We start from the raw sequence: 25,793 nt of genomic DNA, 5'->3' as shown, positions 1-25,793 counted from the left end.
AACACGAGACTTCTAGCTGGGGAAGCATTTGTGTTATCAGCCCGAGTGAGTCCAGAGATGTGGGACTTGTTGATGGATCGTAAACTCATTCTTCGATTGTTCGGGGATTTAGAGGAAACACTGGTATCTGCTTATCAATTCCTTTTCAATTTGTTTGGTTTCTGTTTTGTTATGCATTCATGGATTTTAGTTTCTGAACCGAAAAAATAGAATGAGTTTATTTGAGGGAAATAAAACAAGTTTCATTGATGACCTGAAAGATCATCAAGTCTCTGGAACTTTACTTTACTTTAAAGTAGAAGAACTGAGCTGAGAGTCACGACAGTGTTTAGTAACATGTAAAAAAAACATTTATTCTCATTAATAAAATCTTAGATTCACTCTCTGGCAGTATTTACACAGTAGTATGAAGCTCCGGTGCCAACATGTCCTTCTGAGTCTCTTCACCCTCCAGGTGAGTCTCAACAGGTGGTCTTTCAGGTGATGACTTCAGAGTGTCCGTTGGGCTCGCCGACGGAGCCTCTGTGCTTGATCCCCGAATATTCCCCGATAAATGAGCCGTCCTCGCTGAATTCGCCGCCGTCGCTGGCGTAGTCCACCAGGCTGTCTCTGCTGATGCCGTCGCCCAGCAAGGCATCGCCGTTCATCGAGCTTTTCAGAGGCTTCTGGTCGCCGTCGCTGCAGTGGTCAGCACAAGGGACGAGAGTGAGCAACGGATAAAACACAGAAGGTTTTCATTTCCCAATTTGATGAACGAGTTGTTTGACAAGACAACTATTCATTTTAAAAGTTGGTGAAATTAACATCAGCAAAAATTTAACTAAATAATAAACAACGACCTTGGAGGAACAAAAACATCCTTTCAGGTCTGTGAGGGTTGAAAATAAAAAAATGTCTTCAAATCTTTTTAAGTAAGTAAGTAATATTTATACAGAACTTTTCCAGACCAGGGTCACAAAACACTTAAACAATCAAAACAAAACTCAATAAAATATATACTTTAAAGGTCAATTTAACACAGAGACAAACACAGGAGTCTCAGAGAATCAAGGAAAAGCTCAAATAAAAGTGTCTTGAGATGTTTCTTCAGAGTCAGTAGATCATCAAACACAGATGTTTCTTGAAGGAGTCAGTAGATCATCAAACACAGATGTTTCTTGAAGGAGTCAGTAGATCATCAAACACAGATGTTTCTTGAAGGAGTCAGTAGATCATCAAACACAGATGTTTCTTGAAGGAGTCAGTAGATCATCAAACACACATGTTTCTTGAAGGAGTCAGTAGATCATCAAACACAGATGTTTCTTGAAGGAGTCAGTAGATCATCAAACACAGATGTTTCTTGAAGGAGTCAGTAGATCATCAAACACAGATGTTTCTTGAAGGAGTCAGTAGATCATCAAACACACATGTTTCTTGAAGGAGTCAGTAGATCATCAAACACAGATGTTTCTTGAAGGAGTCAGTAGATCATCAAACACAGATGTTTCTTGAAGGAGTCAGTAGATCATCAAACACAGATGTTTCTTCAGAGTCAGTAGATCATCAAACACAGATGTTTCTTGAAGGAGTCAGTAGATCATCAAACACAGATGTTTCTTCAGAGTCAGTAGATCATCAAACACAGATGTTTCTTGAAGGAGTCAGTAGATCATCAAACACAGAGAGAGAAGAATTTTTTGCTGTCGATGGTGTGTTTGAAGATTATTGATGTGTAAAAAAATATATACAACAAGACAGAAACAAACTGTCACAATAGTAAATATAATGAACAAGATTCCTCTCTCTTGTAACTGCAAAGTTACTGAAAAATAAAATGTAAATGAGAGCGAAGATTGAGTCGAACGAAACAAGGCAACGTTCACAGCAGAAGAGTCTTCAATCACCAGTCGTCAGGTCTTCAGGATTAGAGGTGATTTACGATCTTTAGAAAGTGCTCCTGTGTGGAGACGTATAGAATATACAATCCCAGACAAACAGCCTGTCGTTCCCGGTATTCCCGAGGGCCGCGCACACCAGCAGAGGAGATTAGATGCCAATTTAAGGTCAGGCGAGTGGTCGACGTGCAGGTGCTTCTAGACAAGACGTGGGGTGACCTCAAAGAACACCCGGATCTTTTCCCCACCACGTCCTGTTTACTAATCCCCTAAACCATCTGCATCAATATTCATAACGTCTCAGAGGAGACTTTATGATCCGGCGTTCGAACCCCTTTTCTCTCCCAGTTCTGTCTCCGACTGCAAATAGTGTCGCCTTCATGTGGACTTTTAATAACCAATCTTATCTCCCCCATTTCAGGCCGTTTACCATGCACGCCACAGAAGGTCCGCATTTCAAGTCTTATCAAACCTCCTTTCTCTGACGACTCGAGAGCGCCGGAGATAAGTGGCTGTTATCGAGAGCGGTGCCACAGACTCGCGGCCGCCCACTGTGACTTTGAATACGCTGATAACATTTCTGTTGCGACTCTTTTAGGACCTTTTCATTGGGATCCAGTTCAGAGGCGGAGGAGGGATCCGCTCTCGGGCCCACCAACAGGTGATGGATGGATGTGCTGGCGCGTCACCTGGCGGACCGTGATTACATTTGTCTCGCCACTGATCCGAGCTCACTGGGCTCGCGGGCAGCAGACGATCCTCGGGTGCAAGGAAGACTCTTTTATTTTCATCCACTGATCTCACACACTCGGGTGTTTGACTTTCCTAGAGAACATTAGATTTGATCATCGTTTGAGTGTTGGGTTTGACATATGGATGGAAGAACTGACCACACATTTGAGTCTCTATTCTAAAAGCCAATGGTGGAGGGAGGCGAGGATTATATTGATATCGATACCATGATAACGTCTGTTCTCTGTTCAACCGGAGCTCGGTCTTGACGTGGATCTCCAGCGAGGGTTGGACTCGCTCAAGGCTTCCCTTCTTCACTGATCCTGTTCTTGACTTTTACAGTCAACCTTTTATCTGCGGACCTGACCTTTAACTCTCACTGGAGCAATTAACCATTGAGTGTGAATCCGAGTCTGTGGTTCACTCGTAACAAGGATGAGTTCGTGTCCCTGGTGCAGGACTCCAGTCTCTTAAGGTCTTGTTCACGAGTGATGGAGTCAATCAGCATCAGGCATCAGTGGTTACACTCCCACAATTAGTGGTGTTAGAAAGAGAGCTAAGCCAAAAGACAAAGCTCTTGATATAACAGACGATCTATGTCTTCTCAAACCCATGAACACCAACGGTTGGTACCGTCCAACGACAAGCCACAACATTTGTTTGGTGAGTCGTTCAAGACGGTGTCCCGCTGGTGTGAACCCATGGGTGAGACTGGAACGTCCCGGGGTGAGCTGGCCACAGGGAAGAGAGAAGTCCTGGCCTCTCCGCTGACGCTGCTGCCCCCACGACCACAAATAGATGCATAAAGAAAGTGATAAACTGTCCAGAGAATCATCACCAGTAGCAACGAGGTCATGTTTCATAAACAGTTTGTGAAATTTCCATCTCACGCGATGCATTTCTGTCCTAGAACGAGTTCCCCCCGAACATCCAGACTCGCATTAGTTTCCATCTCTTAAGCTGCAGCAAATCCCAGGGTAATGGAAGTCACCTCGTGCTGCTGGATTTTAATAGCAGTCATTATGCAGCCAAATATTTCCTGAGGTGGAGCCGAGGAAGGTTGAGTCTGCTGAGCAGGTAAACACTGGACTCTTACTGTGGCTCATATTTTGAATAATTAAAGCAAAACAAAGTGAAAATAATTGCATCGGAGCCTCGGCCTCGTCGAGATCAGCCTGTGAGGCTAAATCATCGCTCGCCGGCTGAAAACACATGAAACAACTGTGGCCTGTGGAGTCGAGGAGTGACTCTCGGAGGAGAACATGAAACACAGATCCACAGAAGAAAGAATGAAAATGTTTGTTGACTGTAAACTCAACCAGGCTCCTCTTCCTTCACGTCCTCGATGAACCTTCTCCTCTCATCTCCATCAAACTAACATCTGCCTCAGACACTCGTGGACGCTCTCGTCGAGGCAAGATTTAGGTTTTAAAGAAATGTTGCACTTCAAGTTTGATGATGCAACATTTGTCCAAAGGCTAAAGGTATAAAAATTGAAGACTAAAATAAACAAGTCAGGTTCTGTCAGAATCATTTGGGGCTGAATTATGTGCATGTTGTTCAAAGTGCATTCGACCAATCAGAGCCCAACTTTTAATGTGATGCAACAACGAGAAAATGTTCTCTTCGTCCTCAACGAACCGCCATTTTGACTTTCCATTAACATCGATGAAGTGCTGCCTTGAACCTTAATAATGTTCCACCGCGCCTGCATTCTTCTCTTCGCCTCTCTTATCGTGCTTCACACGGACATTATGAACCTGAGACTCAACATTATCTTCTGATAGTGTTCAGTGGTGACAGCGTGATGACATCATCAACAGCATCTTCATGACAAACCATGATTGCAGATCATGGAGGTGAGATGGAACATGTGTTTTAGATGTTTCAGAGCTTCTGTTATGAACACGCACCATTCAGCCACTTCCTGTTCTTTGATGAACCACAGAAACAATGAAAATACAGCAGCTTTTGAGAACTACAGCAGATGCTGTAACACACACACACACACACACACACGCACGCACGCACGCACACGCACGCACACACACACTCACACACACTTCCATTTGTCAAGCTCCGTTTATTTCCTCCGTAAATGTGAGTTATGTTAAGCAAGTCGACGTCTGGATTCAATTAGTCTTAAGTGGGAGTTTTTACTCTCATGATTGAAAGTCTTTTTATTTCTCTCGTCTCTGTGTGACGACATTTTCTTCTCCTTCCACTTCATTTCAAAACATCTTTTTACATTTTTACCATTTGAATCCCACTTTCTAATGGCTCGAGTCCCAAACCTCCATTCATCTGGATGAATAACCTTTGACCTCTGGAGCTGGAACTCTTGTATTTGTTCACAGTTTGAGCCGTTCCTGAGACGAACAAAACTGTAGAGTAACTAAGATTTATTTCTATATTATTTTAATTTTTGGAGGCTCAATACATCGTAATTATATCTGTTTGTCCATCAAACTATTTCCTTTCTTTCAGTTTGATTGTCTTTGTGCAATAGTTGACACCAACACATTATCCTTATCTTATAGAAATAACGTCCTTTAAAGCATTTAAACGTCTACTTTGATCAGAACCATGTGAAGTATTTTCTACCTGAAGTCGTACGAACATCAGCTGCTCACGACGAGAGCGTCTGATTCTAAATGATTGAACACGTAACGACGTAACCGTATTATTGTGAGTGAGTTGCTGGTCAGCAGACGCACAACCACTCATCCATCATTTACTACACAACACTTAAGAGCGGTGTGTGTGGTTCTACTGCTAGTTGTAAGCTACACACACACACACACACACACACACTATCTCAGTCTAAGCACTAGTGCAGCAGAGCCCGACTGATCGACACTATTTTAAATACTGTTATTGTCCAAAACTCTGAATCTATGAGTAACTAGGAAGTTCAACTTGCATATAACCTTTACTTAATCAAGATACAGACTTTGTGTAGGAAGAAATATAATGAATTGATTTTATTCAAACTTGTGTTTGCTTGTGGGTCACGAGGGCTTGAATGTTTATTACAAATTGAAGATGCAAAAATGTTATTTTTTGTTAAAATAAACGTCATCAGTAATCAATGTGAATTATAAAATGTGTCTTCATACGGTAATGAATCTGGTGATCAACTAACTAAACTTAAATCTGATTTCAGTGACTTAATATTAACAAGAAATTAATTAAAACCACATCATCTTTCACTTCTAGTTTCATTAAAGTGAAAGTGATCTTGAGAGATCAGTCCGGCTCTGGTTAAAGATCTACATCTAGGTCACATGGTTACCTAGTCCCTTAAATGTCAGTGTCTTCCAGGCTGAAGCTCGTGAGTCTGAGCTTTGCTTTGAGGCGAGAGAAGGAAGGAAGGAAGGAAGAGGTTACCATCCCAGCGGCGCTGCGACGACCTTCAGTGCGACTCACCTGTGTTCGCAGGAGATGTCCTCATGCATGGCCTGCGCCTCCTCGTCGTCGTGCGGCTCCTCCTTCTCCTTCACTGCAGGAGCACAACTTTCATTTCAGCGACACAGACTCAGCACTTTCCATTCATGACGCTCATCATTCAAAGAACGTCGAGACCCGGCGCCGAGGCTTCCAGCTCTGACAGCAGCAAAGGTTCCCAAAACGGAAACAAGTCAAAGAGTGACAATCGCCTTTTGTTACTTGTAATCACCCTCAGTGATTTCCTGTCGGTCTGTGTTCGTGAGACGCCAGATTTGTCAAAAGCTTTTAAGACTCGATATGAGTGCAGCGGACACACCGACAGCTGCTTTGTGCTCAACATGACGATCTTCACGCCTTTCACCTACATATGAGTATGTTTCAGATCAGGTTTTAGTTTGTGGTAATTATTTCAAGATTTCACTAAACCGTGTGTCAAATAAAACAATTCGATTTTATATGTACAATTAACATTTACAATGCTTTTAAAGCTGATGTTTGGACATATTTTGGTTTGAAAACAAATGAAAGTAGTTACGACTTCGTCAAGAGTCATGTGGTCTGTAAATACTACAACACCAGAGTCAAGTACTGGACAATACTACACATATATACTTGTTACTACATTATCAAAAACTAGAGTCAAGTACTGGACAATACTACACATTTTACTTGTTACTACACTATCACAACACCAGAGTCTAGTACTGGACAATACTACACATATATACTTGTTACTACACTATCACAACGCCAGAGTCAAGTACTGGACAATACTACACATATATACTTGTTACTACACTATCACAACACCAGAGTCAAGTACTGGACAATACTACACATATATACTTGTTACTACACTATCACAACACCAGAGTCAAGTACTGGACAATACTACACATATATACTTGTTACTACACTATCACAACACCAGAGTCAAGTACTGGACAATACTACACATATATACTTGTTGCTACACTATCACAACACCAGAGTCAAGCACTGGACAATACTACACATATATACTCGTTACTACACTATCACAACACCAGAGTCAAGTACTGGACAATAATACACATATATACTTGTTGCTACACTATCACAACACCAGAGTCAAGTACTGGACAATACTACACATATATACTTGTTACTACACTATCACAACACCAGAGTCAAGCACTGGACAATACTACACATATATACTTGTTACTACACTATCACAACACCAGAGTCTAGTACTGGACAATACTACACATATATACTTGTTACTACACTATCACAACACCAGAGTCAAGTACTGGACAATACTACACATATATACTTGTTACTACACTATCACAACACCAGAGTCAAGTACTGGACAATACTACACATATATACTTGTTACTACACTATCACAACACCAGAGTCAAGTACTGGACAATACTACACATATATACTTGTTACTACACTATCACAACACCAGAGTCAAGCACTGGACAATACTACACATATATACTTGTTACTACACTATCACAACACCAGAGTCAAGTACTGGACAATACTACACATATGTACTTGTTACTACACTATCACAACACCAGAGTCAAGTACTGGACAATACTACACATATATACTTGTTACTACACTATCACAACACCAGAGTCAAGTACTGGACAATACTACACATATATACTTGTTACTACACTATCACAACACCAGAGTCAAGTACTGGACAATACTACACATATATACTTGTTACTACACTATCACAACACCAGAGTCAAGTACTGGACAATACTACACATATATACTTGTTACTACACTATCACAACACCAGAGTCAAGTACTGGACAATACTACACATACGTATATGTTGTTACTACACTATCACTATATATCGTTGTATCGTGACACGTACCAACACACTCTTGACAAAAACAGAACTTTAATTTTCAATATTTGCATCTCAAGTGTCAAACTTCTACTCCAGGTATAATCTTGATAAACATTGGGAACAAACTTGTTTTCTGAACAATTTTTTTCAAAAACAGCAGCTCCAGGAAAATATCAATTTAGGCGAAGACAGGCTCTGAAAGTGCTGATGAAATATTCAGTGTTTTATTTCAAAAAGCAGCTACATGGGAGGACGAGGACTGGCGGAGAGACGGGAAGAGAAACACAGTCAAAGCGAACAAAGGTCTGCACATGTGAGGACAGGAGGGTCACGACCCTGTCACTCAAACCACAGAGGGTTTTCACATGCAAATAAACAAGTGTCGTCGACTTCAACCTGCTGCCGTCCTCATGCATCATCACCCGCAGAGTTGACGCTCATGCAGCGACGCCAAGGAGGTCAAGCACAGTGTTGAAGGTCGTTCTCAAGGTCAGAGACACTCTTTCTAAATAGTCTTCAAATCATGTGACGTGATCATCAGAGACTATAAATATATTGTCTTGTTTATCATCATTAGTTTTTGATCTTTCTCCTTCTGCAGGTTCTTGGATCTACAGTGGTTGTGAGACCTTTAAGAAGAAGAAGAATTTGGGAAGAGATCTGTCAATATTTAACATATATCTCACTTTATTTTGACAAAAATGTCTCTCTGCATATTTGCACAAATCTTATGATACGAAACAACTTCATCTATAAGATAAAGAACTTATATAAGATATAAGATGTTGATCTATAAGATAAAGAACTTATATAAGATATAAGATGTTGATCTATAAGATAAAGAACTTATATAAGATATAAGATGTTGATCTATAAGATAAAGATCTTGTATAAGATATAAGATAAAGATCTATAAGATAAAGAGCTTATATAAGATATAAGATGTTGATCTATAAGATAAAGATCTTGTATAAGATATAAGATGTTGATCTATAAGATAAAGATCTTATATAAGATATAAGATAAAGATCTATAAGAAAAATATCTTATATAAGATATAAGATGTTGATCCATAAGATAAAGATCTTATATAAGATATAAGATAAAGACCTATAAGATAAAGATCTTATATAAGATATAAGATGTTGATCTATAAGATAAAGATCTTATATAAGATATAAGATGTTGATCTATAAGAAAAATATCTTATATAAGATATAAGATGTTGATCTATAAGATAAAGATCTTATATAAGATATAAGATGTTGATCTATAAGATAAAGATCTTATATAAGATATAAGATAAAGATCTATAAGAAAAATATCTTATATAAGATATAAGATGTTGATCCATAAGATAAAGATCTTATATAAGATATAAGATAAAGACCTATAAGATAAAGATCTTATATAAGATATAAGATGTTGATCTATAAGATAAAGATCTTATATAAGATATAAGATAAAGATCTATAAGAAAAATATCTTATATAAGATATAAGATGTTGATCTATAAGATAAAGATCTTATTTAAGATGTTGATCTATAAGATAAAGATCTTATATAAGATGTCGATCTATAAGATAATGATCTTATATAAGATATAAAATGTTAATCTATAAAATAAAGATCTTATATAAGATGTTGATTTATAAAATAAAGATCTTATATAAGATGTCGATCTATAAGATCATGATCTTATATAAGATGTCGATCTATAAGATCAAGATCTTATATAAGATGTATGATATAAGGTCGTGTGTTAGTTTGACCATGAATGGCGTTGACCTCCTTGACGCACGGCGAGCCTCTTGTGAACTGACCTTGCTGCATGGAGATCATGTCTCCAGGCCGGGGTGGCGGCGTACCTGCATACTTTCCGCCTGTGTTTCGCCGCAGGAAGCAGACGACGAGCACGACGAGGGCGAGCAGCGCCAGAACACACATGGTCCCGATGAACCAGGCCTGAGTGGAGACGCCGTCCTGCTGACCGGCCGCACCTGCAGGAGACATGAAGCTCCGTCACAAACTGCTGGACCAGGATCTCATGTTTCGACTCAAATGAACTCAAAACTACTGGGCGCCGACCTCCGACCTCACCTCTGGCTTGAGTCTGGATAACGTCTTCGTAAATGCTAGCGTTATCGAACAAGCCTCTGGCCATCAGACGCACCGTGTACTCTGTCCCGGGCAAGAGGCCGTGGATTACGTGGAAGCTTTGAGACGCGTTAATGGCGTCAGAGATCCGCCAGAAACCATCACCTGCACAGGTGAGCGCAGAAGCAGCGAGTGGAGGTTAGAAGGAGAGAAGAATCAACATCATCTGATCCATACATGGTTACTCTTCTGGTCCCAAGAGTGAAGGAGGGTTTGCATGAAATAAAAATGATTTCAAAAAGTATTTTCTCAAACTTGTTGTTTGGTTTTTATTTTAATAAACTCAAACAAATGAGTTTTAAGCATCTTTACGTTGACAGAAGGTTCAAGGTCAACATCCGTCGTCACCTTCAGGACGTTTAATGACAAACTTCAAAATGAATAAAATCATAAACTAATATTACGGTTGTTTCCTCTGACATTGATTTTATTCTTATTTTAGTTTTGATTTATTTTGTTTTTATTGTCTTGAGATCAAAGAAAACTTTCATCATTATTTGTTTATATTTTCTCTTAACACAAATAAAAAACAATATTTCTTCTTATTGTTTTACTGATTTGTCGAAATAAAAGATGTTTTTCTGTTTTTGTAGATTTCATGAATACGTGTTTCTAGAGTCTACTCTGGGTAGGCATCCCCCGCCTCTCACCCTGACTAGCTGGGATGGACTGATCCCAGATAAGGGACACGTGATGTTGAAGATGCTGGTGATGATGATGAAGATAGTTTGAAAGTAGTGACAGTATTTCACTCGTGATCTCACAGGAGAAGACGGCGAAGGAGAGACGAACACGAGCAGCAGAGACAGAAGAGCTTCTTACTGTTGTTCATATAAGCCACATAGAGCTGAGAGTCCCGGGGCTCGTCTCGGGCCGTCCAGCTGATTCTGGCAAAGGTGTCGCTGGCGTAAGAGCTTATGTTCAACAGCGCTGGAACTGATAAAGAGAGGCAGAGAAATTGGTGGGAAGAGAAAAGACATGCAGGAGAAAAAAGGCAAAAGGAGGCAGGAAAGCGGATTAGACGAGGCAAATAGGATCCTGAGTTCCCGGCAGAAGCTCCTCGAGACGACAGTTCAAAAGGCAACTGTGGCCTCAGACTTAATTGAGTGGATTGTGGTGACGTGTGAGGCTGTGGGCGGGAGCGACAACCAGGCTTCACTCGCTCTTGAGCAAAGCTGGCGTTTGTCGACGCCCGCGAGGGAACATGAAAATAGATGAAGACGAACTCTATTGTTGAAGGTTTAGGAACATGATCACAAATGTTGAGACCGATTGTGTCGAGAGAAGAGTCTGAACGATCTGTCAATCAACATGCGTGACATGAATGTAAACTTCAACTGTCACTCAACATACGTGACATATATGTAAACTTCAACTGTCAATCAACATACGTGACATGAATGTAAACTTCAACTGTCACTCAACATGCGTGACATGAATGTAAACTTCAACTGTCACTCAACTTACGTGACATGAATGTAAACTTCAACTGTCAATCAACATACGTGACATATATGTAAACTTCAACTGTCACTCAACATACGTGACATGAATGTAAACTTCAACTGTCACTCAACATACCTGACATGAATGTAAACTTCAACTGTCACTCAACATACGTGACATGAATGTAAACTTCAACTGTCACTCAACATGCGTGACATGAATGTAAACTTCAACTGTCACTCAACATGCGTGACATGAATGTAAACTTCAACTGTCACTCAACATACGTGACATATATGTAAACTTCAACTGTCACTCAACATACGTGACATGAATGTAAACTTCAACTGTCACTCAACATGCGTGACATGAATGTAAACGTCAACTGTCACTCAACATACGTGACATGAATGTAAACTTCAACTGTCACTCAACATGCGTGACATGAATGTAAACTTCAACTGTCACTCAACATGCGTGACATGAATGTAAACTTCAACTGTCACTCAACATGCGTGACATATATGTAAACTTCAACTGTCACTCAACATACGTGACATGAATGTAAACTTCAACTGTCACTCAACATACGTGACATATATGTAAACTTCAACTGTCAATCAACATACGTGACATATATGTAAACTTCAACTGTCACTCAACATACGTGACATGAATGTAAACTTCAACTGTCACTCAACATACGTGACATGAATGTAAACTTCAACTGTCACTCAACATGCGTAACATATATGTAAACTTCAACTGTCACTCAACATACGTGACATGAATGTAAACTTCAACTGTCACTCAACATACGTGACATGAATCTAAACTTCAACTGTCACTCAACATACGTGACATGAATGTAAACGTCAACTGTCACTCAACATACGTGACATGAATGTAAACTTCAACTGTCACTCAACATACGTGACATGAATGTAAACTTCAACTGTCACTCAACATACGTGACATGAATGTAAACTTCAACTGTCACTCAACATACGTGACATGAATGTAAACTTCAACTGTCACTCAACATACGTGACATGAATGTAAACTTCAACTGTCACTCAACATACGTGACATGAATGTAAACTTCAACTGTCACTCAACATACGTGACATGAATGTAAACTTCAACTGTCACTCAACATACGTGACATGAATGTAAACTTCAACTGTCACTCAACATACGTGACATGAATGTAAAAATCAACTGTCACTCAACTTACGTGACATGAATGTAAACTTCAACTGTCACTCAACATACGTGACATGAATGTAAACTTCAACTGTCACTCAACATACGTGACATGAATGTAAACTTCAACTGTCAATCAACATACGTGACATATATGTAAACTTCAACTGTCACTCAACATACGTGACATGAATGTAAACTTCAACTGTCACTCAACATACGTGACATGAATGTAAACTTCAACTGTCACTCAACATACGTGACATGAATGTAAACTTCAACTGTCACTCAACATACGTGACATGAATGTAAACTTCAACTGTCACTCAACATACGTGACATGAATGTAAACTTCAACTGTCACTCAACATACGTGACATGAATGTAAACTTCAACTGTCACTCAACATACGTGACATGAATGTAAACTTCAACTGTCACTCAACATACATGACATGAATGTAAACTTCAACTGTCACTCAACATACGTGACATGAATGTAAACTTCAACTGTCACTCAACATACGTGACATGAATGTAAACTTCAACTGTCACTCAACATACGTGACATGAATGTAAACTTCAACTGTCACTCAACATACGTGACATGAATGTAAAAATCAACTGTCACTCAACTTACAAGACATGAATGTAAACTTCAACTGTCACTAAACATACGTGACATGAATGTAAACTTCAACTGTCACTCAACATACGTGACATATATGTAAACTTCAACTGTCACTCAACATACGTGACATATATGTAAACTTCAACTGTCACTCAACATACGTGACATGAATGTAAACGTCAACTGTCACTCAACATACGTAAGTAAGTAAGTAAGTAATATTTATTTATATAGCGCTTTTCGAGACCACGTGACATGAATGTAAACTTCAACTGTCACTCAACATACGTGACATGAATGTAAACTTCAACTGTCACTCAACATAGGTGACATGAATGTAAACTTCAACTGTCACTCAACATACGTGACATGAATGTAAACTTCAACTGTCACTCAACTTACGTGACATGAATGTAAACTTCAACTGTCACTCAACATACGTGACATGAATGTAAACTTCAACTGTCACTCAACATACGTGACATGAATGTAAACTTCAACTGTCACTCAACATACGTGACATGAATGTAAACTTCAACTGTCACTCAACTTACGTGACATGAATGTAAACTTCAACTGTCACTCAACATACGTGACATGAATGTAAACTTCAACTGTCACTCAACATACGTGACATGAATGTAAACTTCAACTGTCACTCAACATACGTGACATGAATGTAAACTTCAACTGTCACTCAACATACGTGACATGAATGTAAACTTCAACTGTCACTCAACATACGTGACATGAATGTAAACTTCAACTGTCACTCAACATACGTGACATGAATGTAAACTTCAACTGTCACTCAACTTACGTGACATGAATGTAAAAATCAACTGTCACTCAACTTACGTGACATGAATGTAAACTTCAACTGTCACTCAACATACGTGACATGAATGTAAACTTCAACTGTCACTCAACATACGTGACATGAATGTAAACTTCAACTGTCACTCAACATACGTGACATGAATGTAAACTTCAACTGTCACTCAACATACGTGACATGAATGTAAAAATCAACTGTCACTCAACTTACGTGACATGAATGTAAACTTCAACTGTCACTCAACATACGTGACATGAATGTAAACTTCAACTGTCAATCAACATACGTGACATATATGTAAACTTCAACTGTCACTCAACATACGTGACATGAATGTAAACTTCAACTGTCACTCAACATACGTGACATGAATGTAAACTTCAACTGTCACTCAACATACGTGACATCAATGTAAACTTCAACCGTCACTCAACATACGTGACATGAATGTAAACTTCAACTGTCACTCAACATACGTGACATGAATGTAAACTTCAACTGTCAATCAACATACGTGACATATATGTAAACTTCAACTGTCACTCAACATACGTGACATGAATGTAAACTTTAACTGTCACTCAACATACGTAACATATATGTAAACTTCAACTGTCACTCAACATACGTGACATGAATGTAAACTTCAACTGTCACTCAACATACGTGACATGAATGTAAACTTCAACTGTTAATCAACTTACGTGACATGAATGTAAACTTCAACTGTCACTCAACATACGTGACATGAATGTAAACTTCAACTGTCAATCAACATACGTGACATGAATGTAAACTTCAACTGTCACTCAACATACATGACATGAATGTAAACTTCAACTGTCACTCAACATACATGACATGAATGTAAATTCAACTGTCAGCAGTTTCTACCTCTACTTGTACTTGTACTTGTTTACTTGTATACTTGTAAACTTCTACTTGCACTTGTACTTTTGTACTTCTACTTCTACTTCTACTGCTATACTTGAACGTGTACTTGTACTTGCACTTCTACTTGTAATTCTACTTGCACTTGTACTTGTACTTGTACTTGTATTTCTACTGCTATACTTGCACTTCTACTTGTAATTCTACTTGCACTTGTACTTGTACTTGTACTTGTATTTCTACTGCTATACTTGCACTTCTACTTGTAATTCTACTTGCACTTGTACTTGTACTTGTATTTCTACTGCTATACTTGCACTTCTACTTGTAATTCTACTTGCACTTGTACTTGTATTTCTACTGCTATACTTGCACTTCTACTTGTAATTCTACTTGCACTTGTACTTGTAGAGATACGTACTGCTGTGAACAGAAGGCGCAGCTGGAGTCGTGGATGAATCTTCAGAGAGATTGAAAATGAAAAAGAAGAATTTTTCAATGAGTACGAGACACACACACGCACACACACACACACACACACACACACACTCACACACACACACGCACTTACACAGGTGGACAGCTGTCAGCATGAAACCCTGTTAGCCTTTTCTTTATTTTCCATCCTTGGTCTAGTGACGGATGTTCCTACTTTACTCTCATACTTCTGTTTGTGTGACTTCTGTTTGTGTAACTTCTGTTTGTGTTACTTCTGTTTGTGTTAATTCTGTTGTTGTTACTTCTGTTTGTGTCACTTCTGTTTGTGTGACTTCTTTTGTTGTTACTTCTGTTTGTGTCACTTCTGTTTGTGTGACTTCTGTTGTTGTTACTTCTGTTTGTGTCACTTCTGTTTGTGTCACTTCTGTTTGTGTTACTTCTGTTTGGGTCACTTCTGTTTGTGTTACTTCTGTTTGTGTTACTTCTGTTTGTGTGACTTCTGTTTGTGTGACTTCTGTTTGTGTGACTTCTGTTTGTGTGACTTCTGTTGGTGTCACTTCTGTTTGTGTTACTTCTGTTTGTGTAACTTCTGTTGGTGTTACTTCTGTTTGTGTAACTTCTGTTGTTGTTACTTCTGTTTGTGTCACTTCTGTTTGTGTGACTTCTGTTTGTGTTACTTCTGTTTGGGTCACTTCTGTTTGTGTTACTTCTGTTTGTGTTACTTCTGTTTGTGTGACTTCTGTTTGTGTGACTTCTGTTTGTGTCACTTCTGTTTGTGTGACTTCTGTTGGTGTCACTTCTGTTTGTGTAACTTCTGTTTGTGTGACTTCTTTTGTTGTTACTTCTGTTTGTGTCACTTCTGTTTGTGTTACTTCTGTTTTTGTCACTTCTGTTTGTGTTACCTCTGTTGTTGTTACTTCTGTTTGTGTAACTTCTGTTTGTGTGACTTCTGTGTGTGTAACTTGTGTGTGTGTTGTTGTGTTGGTTGTGTGTCTGCTGTTAATGATATTTAAAAGCTGGCTCGCGCTGCAGAGAACGAGGTGTTCGTCACTAGAAAGCGAATCTATTCTCCAGAGACGCTGCTCATTGTTGTGTGACGTTGGTTTCATGCTTTTGTGTGTTTGCTTCACGTGCGACTCCTGCGAGAGCAAGAGTTTTATCTGCGTCGGCCACGTTCATTAACTCTGGCGCTCCTTTCTCTTCAGATGTTTCTGCTTCTACTGTCTTTTATTGCGACCGGTCGCTGGAAACCATGGTTTCGACCTTTGATCCTGAACGTCTCAGGTCAAAGGTCAAAGTTAGAAAACAAGCCAGTGCTGTGTCTCAAATCACATACTAGCGTACTAAAAGTTAGTATTTTTAGTACGTTAGTGTGTCTCAATTCTTAGTATGCGAAATTTAGTGCGCCATGCACACTACAGTGGCGTACTAACACGCCCACAAAACTAGTATGGTTCGATGGACACTAACCATACTAAACAGCCGCCATTTTAGTGACGTTTTAAACGGAAGTTACTTACATATATAAATGCATATATATTCATATACTTAAATGTGTATTTTCAGCAGCAGTACGAGGATAAACACGTCTTCGCTGCTGATACCAGCTTAAATATCTCGCGATTATTTAGATTCTCATATTTTTTCTTTATTTCTTTTTCCAAGGTTGCAATACGTGCTGCCAGCAGGTGGCGATAGCGTTCAAACAGCTGCTTGAAACATCGTTAAATAGAAGTAGAAGAAGAAGCTGTCATGTGATTTCCGGTTAGTGTGTAGCAGCAGAGTTTGATTTGAGACAAACTATCTGTGGAGAATTTGCGTACTAGTTAGTATGCATACTAAACTGATGCATACTAACTTCTAGTATACTAAGATTAGTATGCGATTTGAGACACAGCACAGGAGTCTAGAGTTTTCAGTGTTTGGAAGAACTGATGTTTTTTTACGTCTTTGTTACGATGAATTCTACGTCAAATCTTACGATCACTGATGGGAAATATTCTTTTATTGTTATTTATTTATTCAAGTAAATATTCTACATCGAAAGTCAAGTATTATTTGAGTATTACTTCTCAAACCACATAATAGTAACAATAAAAAACTGTTGTTTAATGATTTCTATTGAGGATCATTTGAAAAACATTTTCATTCCAGGACTGTGTAATATTTAATATTCATTTTATTTTTATCAAACATTAAAGGTTTATCATCTAAAGGCTGTCATTGTTCGTCAGTCCATCGTTGAACTGATGATTGATTCTTGATCGGCGAGAAAATCTCACTTTTCTTTATCATATCTTCTTTGTAAACATTCCCGAGTGATTGAGGAACAAACGATAAACGATCACTTTTGAATCTGAGGATCCAGAGAAGACGTCGATCCACGAGAGACTCAAGAGGTTTAAACTTCTTGGTCTCGTTCATTCTTACGATTCAACTCCGGGTTCGAATCCCACGACAAAGTATTTACGTCCCTTTAGGTTCACGCTTTCATGATCGCTTCGTTTTCCTTCATTTACTTTCATTTGATGAACAAGTTTCTGTCGTCTTTCATTAAAAACAACAAAAGCTCAGGAACGTCGACATTTATGGTATTCAAACCTATGACTGAGAATAAAAATCATGTTTTTGTCTTTGATTCTAGTTTTGTTGAAGAACATTTATTTTGGATTTTTAAACTTTACAGAATAATGTATCTTTTATACAAGAATATATAATATTATATTTATTTATATATATATTAATATATAACAAACTAAAGTCAAACTTTAAACGAGAGGAAAATCTTAAACTAATGTCTGTTTTGTAACATTTTTCATTTTTAGTCAAATGTCAAAAAACAAATCTTCATATTTTTCATCTTCTTTCATTTCAGGATTTTATCTTTGATGTCATTTCAAATCGTTTTTAATGATTATTATTGAAGATATTTTAATGAAAAAATGTCTTATTTGTCACAAAACATAATCAATTCAAGGATTTTTTTTAATTGAATTTCCCGACCTTGAGCTGAAGTCAAATATTTCTATTTTTCATCTCATGTTAATATAATGATGAACACATGATTCTCTGCAGCAGAACAAAGACTCGACATCAGAGAAGAAGATTTACACGAGTCTATCTGTGGATGATTGACAGCTTCACGCGTGACGTGTGCGTGGGACGTCCACGCCAACAAGCCTCATTTACCCAGCATGCTCAGCTGCATGTAAACATGGATCATCCTCAGAGAATTAAGTCTCAGATTCGTCTCGTGACTGACGGATAAAAATAGACGTTAAAATAACAACATCTTGATGTTTGTTTATTTCAGCTTCAAATGAACTGGAAATAATCTCAACTTGATAAACAATATTTGTAGTAAAATATAGAAAAGTTAGGAGTTTAGTTTCCAAGAATCTAGTTTAACTTTTACTTCACTTCCTGTGACTTCAAACATGTTATTGAACTAGACTGAGTGTGTGTGACAACATGAATGTGTGTGTGTGTGTGTGAGTGTGTGACAACATGAATGTGTGTGTGTGTGAGTGTGTGACAACATGAATGTGTGTGTGTGTGAGTGACAACATGAACATGTGTGTGTGTGTGAGTGACAACATGAATGTGTGTGTGTGTGAGTGACAACATGAACGTGTGTGTGTGTGTGACAACATGAACGTGTGTGTGTGTGTGACAACATGAATGTGTGTGTGTGTGAGTGACAACATGAACATGTGTGTGTGTGTGAGTGACAACATGAATGTGTGTGTGTGTGAGTGACAACATGAACGTGTGTGTGTGTGTGTGACAACATGAATGTGTGTGTGTGTGAGTGACAACATGAATGTGTGTGTGTGTGTGTGTGACAACATGAACATGTGTGTGTGAGTGACAACATGAACATGTGTGTGTGTGTGAGTGACAACATTAATGTGTGTGTGTGTGAGTGACAACATGAATGTGTGTGTGACAACATGAATGTGTGTGTGTGTGACAACATGAATGTGTGTGTGTGTGTGTGTGTGAGTGACAACATTAATGTGTGTGTGTGACAACATGAATGTGTGTGTGACAACATGAATGTGTGTGTGTGAGTGACAACATGAACTTGTGTGTGTGACAAAAATGAACATGTGTGTGTGAGTGACAACATGTGTGTGTGTGTGAGTGACAACATGAACATGTGTGTGTGACAACATGAACATGTGTGTGTGTGTGTGACAACATGAACATGTGTGTGTGTGTGTGACAACATGAACATGTGTGTGTGAGTGACAACATGAACATGTGTGTGTATGACAACATGAACATGTGTGTGTGACAACATGAACATGTGTGTGTGTGTGTGTGACAACATGAACATGTGTGTGTATGACAACATGAACATGTGTGTGTGACAACATGAACATGTGTGTGTGAGTGACAACATGAACATGTGTGTGTGTGACAACATGAACATGTGTGTGTGTGACAACATGAACATGTGTGTGTGACAACATGAACATGAACACGTGTCATAAGTTCATCCACTCACGTTCTAGCGTAACCGTCCGACTCTCCTGCACTCGAGCGTCTCCACATCCACTGCCAGTACAGGCTCTGAGCAGGAAGCGATAAAGACTGTCGTCCTGAAGATCCTGAAGCTTCCAGTTTGTGACCTCGGCTCCGGAAATGTTTGTCTCCCGGGAATCCTGAACCTCCAGAGAAGAGTCGTTGACTGAGGAGACAGAGGAGACACATGAGGGTCAGGTGTGGAGGGTCAGGTGTGGGGGGTCAGGTGTGGGGGGTCAGGTGTGGAGGTCAGGTGTGGAGGTCAGGTGTGGGGGGTCAGGTGTGGGGGGTCAGGTGTGGAGGGTCAGGTGTGTGGGGCTCAGGTGTGGGGGGGTCAGGTGTGGGGGTCAGCTGTGGGGGGTCAGGTGTGTGGGGGTCAGGTGTGGAGGGTCAGTTGTGTGGGGGTCAGGTGTGGGGGTCAGGTGTGGAGGGTCAGGTGTGTGGGGGTCAGGTGTGTGGGGGTCAGGTGTGGAGGGTCAGGTGTGTGGGGGTCAGGTGTGTGGGGGGTCAGGTGTGGAGGTCAGGTGTGGGGGGTCAGGTGTGTGGGGGGTCAGGTGTGTGGGGGTCAGGTGTGGAGGTCAGTTGTGTGGGGGTCAGGTGTGGGGGTCAGGTGTGGAGGGTCAGGTGTGTGGGGGTCAGGTGTGGAGGGTCAGGTGTGTGGGGGTCAGGTGTGTGGGGGGTCAGGTGTGGAGGTCAGGTGTGTGGGGGTCAGGTGTGGAGGTCAGTTGTGTGGGGGTCAGGTGTGGGGGTCAGGTGTGGAGGGTCAGGTGTGTGGGGGTCAGGTGTGGAGGGTCAGGTGTGTGGGGGTCAGGTGTGTGGGGGGTCAGGTGTGGAGGTCAGGTGTGGGGGGTCAGGTGTGTGGGGGGTCAGGTGTGTGGGGGTCAGGTGTGGAGGTCAGTTGTGTGGGGGTCAGGTGTGGGGGTCAGGTGTGGAGGGTCAGGTGTGTGGGGGTCAGGTGTGTGGGGGTCAGGTGTGGAGGGTCAGGTGTGTGGGGGTCAGGTGTGTGGGGGGTCAGGTGTGGAGGTCAGGTGTGGGGGGTCAGGTGTGTGGGGGGTCAGGTGTGTGGGGGTCAGGTGTGGAGGTCAGTTGTGTGGGGGTCAGGTGTGGGGGTCAGGTGTGGAGGGTCAGGTGTGTGGGGGTCAGGTGTGGGGGTCAGGTGTGGAGGGTCAGGTGTGTGGGGTCAGGTGTGTGGGGTCAGGTGTGGGGGTCAGGTGTGGAGGGTCAGGTGTGTGGGGGTCAGGTGTGTGGGGGGTCAGGTGTGTGGGGGTCAGGTGTGGGGGGTCAGGTGTGTGGGGGTCAGGTGTGGAGGGTCAGGTGTGGAGGGTCAGGTGTGGGGGGTCAGGTGTGGAGGGTCAGGTGTGGAGGGTCAGGTGTGTGGGGGTCAGGTGTGGGGGGTCAGGTGTGTGGGGGTCAGGTGTGGAGGGTCAGGTGTGGAGGGTCAGGTGTGGAGGGTCAGGTGTGTGGGGGTCAGGTGTGGGGGGTCAGGTGTGTGGGGGTCAGGTGTGGAGGGTCAGGTGTGGAGGTCAGGTGTGGGGGGTCAGGTGTGTGGGGGTCAGGTATGGAGGTCAGGTGTGTCATGTAACGACTCGTGAAACATGTTAACGAGGGTCAACAGAGAAGATGAACCCATGATGTGATCCTGAGAGAAGATGGAAGTCAGGAGAAGAAAGGTGTGACTGTGACGACAGAACGAGGACAGAAGGTCAGATGTTCCATCAGAGGTCAGCAGGAAGTCCTCACAGAACACACGCTCTTATTTTGAAGGTCGACACAAAAACGTTAAATGAAGAATTCAGGTCAGAGGTCGACCTGGACGACACTTCCTGACATCTGAAGGTCTTTGGTTCGAGCCTGAAGGTTCTGAGCCGCAGTGAAGGTTCGGTTCCTGAGATTCTACCATAAATAACATTTTCCTCCGTTTTATTGACATGTTTTTTAAACAAACATCTGACGATGGAACGACTTCACGACTCAATTCTTGTTTTTACACTTTTGTTTTTTTTTGTTTCTAGTTCAGGATTAAAAACGATGACGAACAAAAGTGTAAATAAATGTAATAAAGATCATAATAAAGATCATAATAAAGATCATAATAAAGATCATAATAAAGTCAGAGCTCGGCTGGCGTGTGTCAGGCGTGTTCATTAGACATGTTTGATGACCAGAGGTGAAGAAGATCAGGAACATGTTGTCAATCATTTCTCTCTCACTTCTTCTTCACTTCATCTTCATTTTTTCAACACACAGAGGAAACAACAACACAGGCCGCCAACACTGCCATCTAGCGGCTGGTGTGAGACATAACACGGTGTGACACAGGATTTCAAACTCACTTCGTTGATATTGAAGCCAATAACCAGTCAAGACCCCGTTGGTCTTCACTGGAGGACCCCAGACCAGCAGGATGGAGTCTCTCTGGGCGTTAGACGCCGTCAGGACGGGCACTGGATCTGGAACTATAACATAAACTTCATCAGTATATATTTCTATATATTTCATCAACCACTGAACCGACATATAAATAGTTAATTTTTTATGAATTATTTTATTATTTTCAGGGAAGAGAACATGTTTTTTTAAGTGAAACAATCTTATTCATTGTAATTGAATTAATAATGAATATAAATAAGTAGTTTTAAATAATAAACCATCAATTTAAATGTACAAGTGATTAAAAAAATTGTAATACATTGATCATAAACATTTAAAAACACATCAATGACTCTGATAATGTGTCAAATAAAACTTTAGATACGATTAATAAACGTAATCTAAGACTAAATGAGACTAAACATGTATAATAAATATCCTTAAGATGATCTTCTGACAGCTCAAGACTCTCTTCACCTCCTTCTGTGGTGTTGAAGTGGACCGGGTCACTGTTGGGTCCGTTTCCTTTCTTGTTGAAGACGTTGACCGTCAGTCGATACTCTGAGAACGCTTCCAGGCCCGGAACGAACCCGTGGTCCCTCTTCCCCGCGAAGGACAAGGACCGTCGCTCGTTCAGAAGCTTCTCTGGACTCATCAGACTCCGGGTCCGGACCCAGTGGACCTGCGAGAGACGGTCAGCGGCGTCAGAGAGAAACCGGTCGGATGCTCCCGTGGAGTCTGGACCCACCTGGTACCCTCGCAGGTGACCCCTGAGGGTGGCGGGAGGAACCGGGGTCCAGCTCACCCTCAGGACGCTGCTGTTCATCACCTCCACGGCCACGTCCCGAGGAGCCGCCGACGGAACTGAAGACAGAAGATGTCACTGGAGGGTCTGGAGGGTCTGGAGGCTTTAGAGCTGCACGACGAGTGAACCATCACCTCATAAAGTGACTTTTACAAGGAATTCAATGAGGTTCAAACAACCAAGACTAATTGTGTCGTTTCTTCTGTGTACGTGTGTGAGTGGCTGGTCCAGGGTGTCTCAAGTGGAGTCCCTGGAAAGTAATCCTTTTCTCTTTAGCAGCCGAAGACAACATCTTGTAACTTCACTGGAAATAAATCAGTCTCGTTTTTCAAATGATAAAAGTCTAATATTTGTTATTAATCAAGTACAATGACTGAAGTTGGTTCACAATATGTACTTTTTTGAGTATTGTTTTGATTGTTTAAGCGCTTTGTGACCCTGGTCTATATAAATAAATATTACTTACTTACTTACTTACAAAGTGGACCGTGCGCCCCCTTGAGGAGGGGCGGAGCAAATAACAACAATAAAGCAAACATTTCAAAAAGATATTTCACTACAATTCTTCAACGAAACTAATCGATTAAATGTCTCTTGAAATATGGAATTAGTTTCCGTGTAATTTTATTACTTCACAAAAACATTTGATGAAATTTAAATAAATGTGTTTGTCGGCCAGTGAACGAATGAATAATCGTTTCGTCTTTAACACCAAATGAACAAATTTAATATAATTCAAGATTCAGTTTTTCATCAAACATTTTAGTCAAAGGAAGAAAAATATGGGATAAACATGAAAATTAATTTAAAAAAAAGTTTCGATCTTATACATGTTTCTTAGTTTCAAAAATAAGTGATACTTTTGTTCTACGTTGTGTTACAACCATTGTAATATTTATTGTATTATTTATTTATTTAAAGAATATAAAAGACTGGATTAAACATCAAAACAATGGTTTATGTTCATGATCACTTCCTGTCATCGTGCAGCTCTAAACTTGAAGCTCTCCAACTATCTACACATGTCTGGTGATCCTCGTCAAACACCGTCTCAAGGACGTCTCACACTCTAGAAGGTTCTTGACAACGACGACACCAGACGCAGGAGGAGAAAGAAAGAACTGAACCTGACACATTCTCCCGCAGACAATGCCACGAGACGACTGAAGACAGAGCGACGTGAAGACATGATCATGGAGGTGAAGAGACCAGCAGAGGTGCTCCACTCACCGTCTCCTCCGGAGTAACCCGTGACCACCCGGGGCTCCGGGCCCCAGCCGTGGCTGTTCCTGCTCTGGATCTTCACCTCGTAGGGGATGAAGATGGACGTGTTCTTCAGCACGAAGGAGTGCCGTTTGACCAGGTGCTCCTTCCAGGCGTCCTCCACGGCCAGCTGACGGTAGCTCACCTTGTACTCCAGGCCCGGCCCGTTGTGCTCCACCGGCAGAATCGGCTGCAGAGAGAAGACATGAGATGAATAAAGTGTTTCCTGAGGTCACGTCCAGGTCTTCTCTCACCTCCCAGCTGATGTCCAGCTGACCCGGCAGATGACCTTGAATCTTGATGTTCTCGGGGTTTTTATCGGGAGCTTCAGAGAAAAATGAAAAAAACGTTTAAATCACAACAAGAAACTTTTTTAAGATGCGTTTCTTTCTGTTGCTTGTTCTGAACTGGTTTGTTTCTTGGTTTGACCTTTGACCTGGTGCTGCTTTGAAGAACTCAATCACTGGAACACGAAAGTTCGACGTCGTGACTTCACTTGTTTTCAAACTTGAACGAAACAAGATGATCTGATGTCTGACGATGATGTGATGATCTAAACTCTTTGTTCTTCTCCTGTCGTCCACGTGAACCTTCATCAAAGTGGATCAGACTCACCAGCAGGGGGCGTCTTGTGTCTCCCGGTGGTCTCGCTGGGGGGTCCGGGCCCGACGGCGTTGACGGCGTAAACCCTGAACTGGTAGTCGAGGTGTCCGTGCAGCAGCAGCTCGGCTGTTGCCTGGTTACCGGGAACCTTTTGAAGCTCCTTCCATCGACCGGGCTCCCACTGGCTCTCCTCGTACTCCACCAGGAACTCTGCGCTCGCACAACATTCCGTCACAAACCACAACTACACACTCTGCTGCGGCAAATGTTGCACAAACACACTTGAGATCCAAGACCAACAAGACTCTTACAGAGACTCATTGATAAAAACATAATTTGTCCTTAAATTAGACATCAATATTTCTATATATTGCCATAATTAACTAGATTAATATTATTAATATGTAATGATGTTCATTAATTATGTTTTCTACCATTATTGTTATTCTTAAAATTATTGTTGACAGAGATTTGTGATAAAATGCAGTTTTTGTCTCGACAAAAGCACACAAAAACAAAAAATACTAATTATGAATTAAATAAATATAATTCAATCAATAAAATGGGAATAAAAATGTAAAACAACCACAAATAATTCATTGTATTTATTGTCTGTTGTATTGGTTGTAGTTGTTATTCACTGAGCAGTTGTGTATTTAATCTGAACACAAGACACACACTCAC

At 40.8% G+C, this 25,793-nt stretch overlaps 1 protein-coding gene across 3 annotated transcripts in view; it reads right to left on the bottom strand.

Annotated features, from left to right (window-relative positions):
* Positions 1-325: 325 nt before the first annotated feature.
* chl1a (cell adhesion molecule L1-like a) overlaps positions 326-25,793 on the bottom strand; it is a 39,155-nt gene continuing 13,687 nt past the window's right edge. The window contains exons 17-29 of one of the 3 annotated variants that reach the window (XM_087780648.1): positions 25,122-25,319; positions 24,761-24,831; positions 24,474-24,696; positions 23,187-23,302; positions 22,916-23,120; positions 22,402-22,524; positions 20,052-20,234; positions 15,522-15,560; positions 10,912-11,025; positions 10,033-10,194; positions 9,756-9,932; positions 6,039-6,111; positions 326-678 (exon numbers count right to left, since the gene is read on the bottom strand). In XM_087780648.1, the coding sequence (XP_087636774.1) occupies positions 477-678; positions 6,039-6,111; positions 9,756-9,932; positions 10,033-10,194; positions 10,912-11,025; positions 15,522-15,560; positions 20,052-20,234; positions 22,402-22,524; positions 22,916-23,120; positions 23,187-23,302; positions 24,474-24,696; positions 24,761-24,831; positions 25,122-25,319 (1,886 nt within the window). In that variant the 3' untranslated portion in view covers positions 326-476. The remainder of the gene's footprint in view (positions 679-6,038; positions 6,112-9,755; positions 9,933-10,032; positions 10,195-10,911; positions 11,026-15,521; positions 15,561-20,051; positions 20,235-22,401; positions 22,525-22,915; positions 23,121-23,186; positions 23,303-24,473; positions 24,697-24,760; positions 24,832-25,121; positions 25,320-25,793) is intronic. The other 2 variants (XM_087780646.1, XM_087780647.1) reach the window with 2 other exon arrangements.

This window comes from Callionymus lyra, chromosome 19, assembly GCF_982586985.1.
Source record: "Callionymus lyra chromosome 19, fCalLyr1.hap1.1, whole genome shotgun sequence".
In the NCBI taxonomy this organism is placed as follows: Eukaryota; Metazoa; Chordata; class Actinopteri; order Syngnathiformes; family Callionymidae; genus Callionymus; species Callionymus lyra.
Note: the sequence above shows the minus strand (reverse complement) of the source record. Positions and strands in the feature narration are given on the sequence as shown.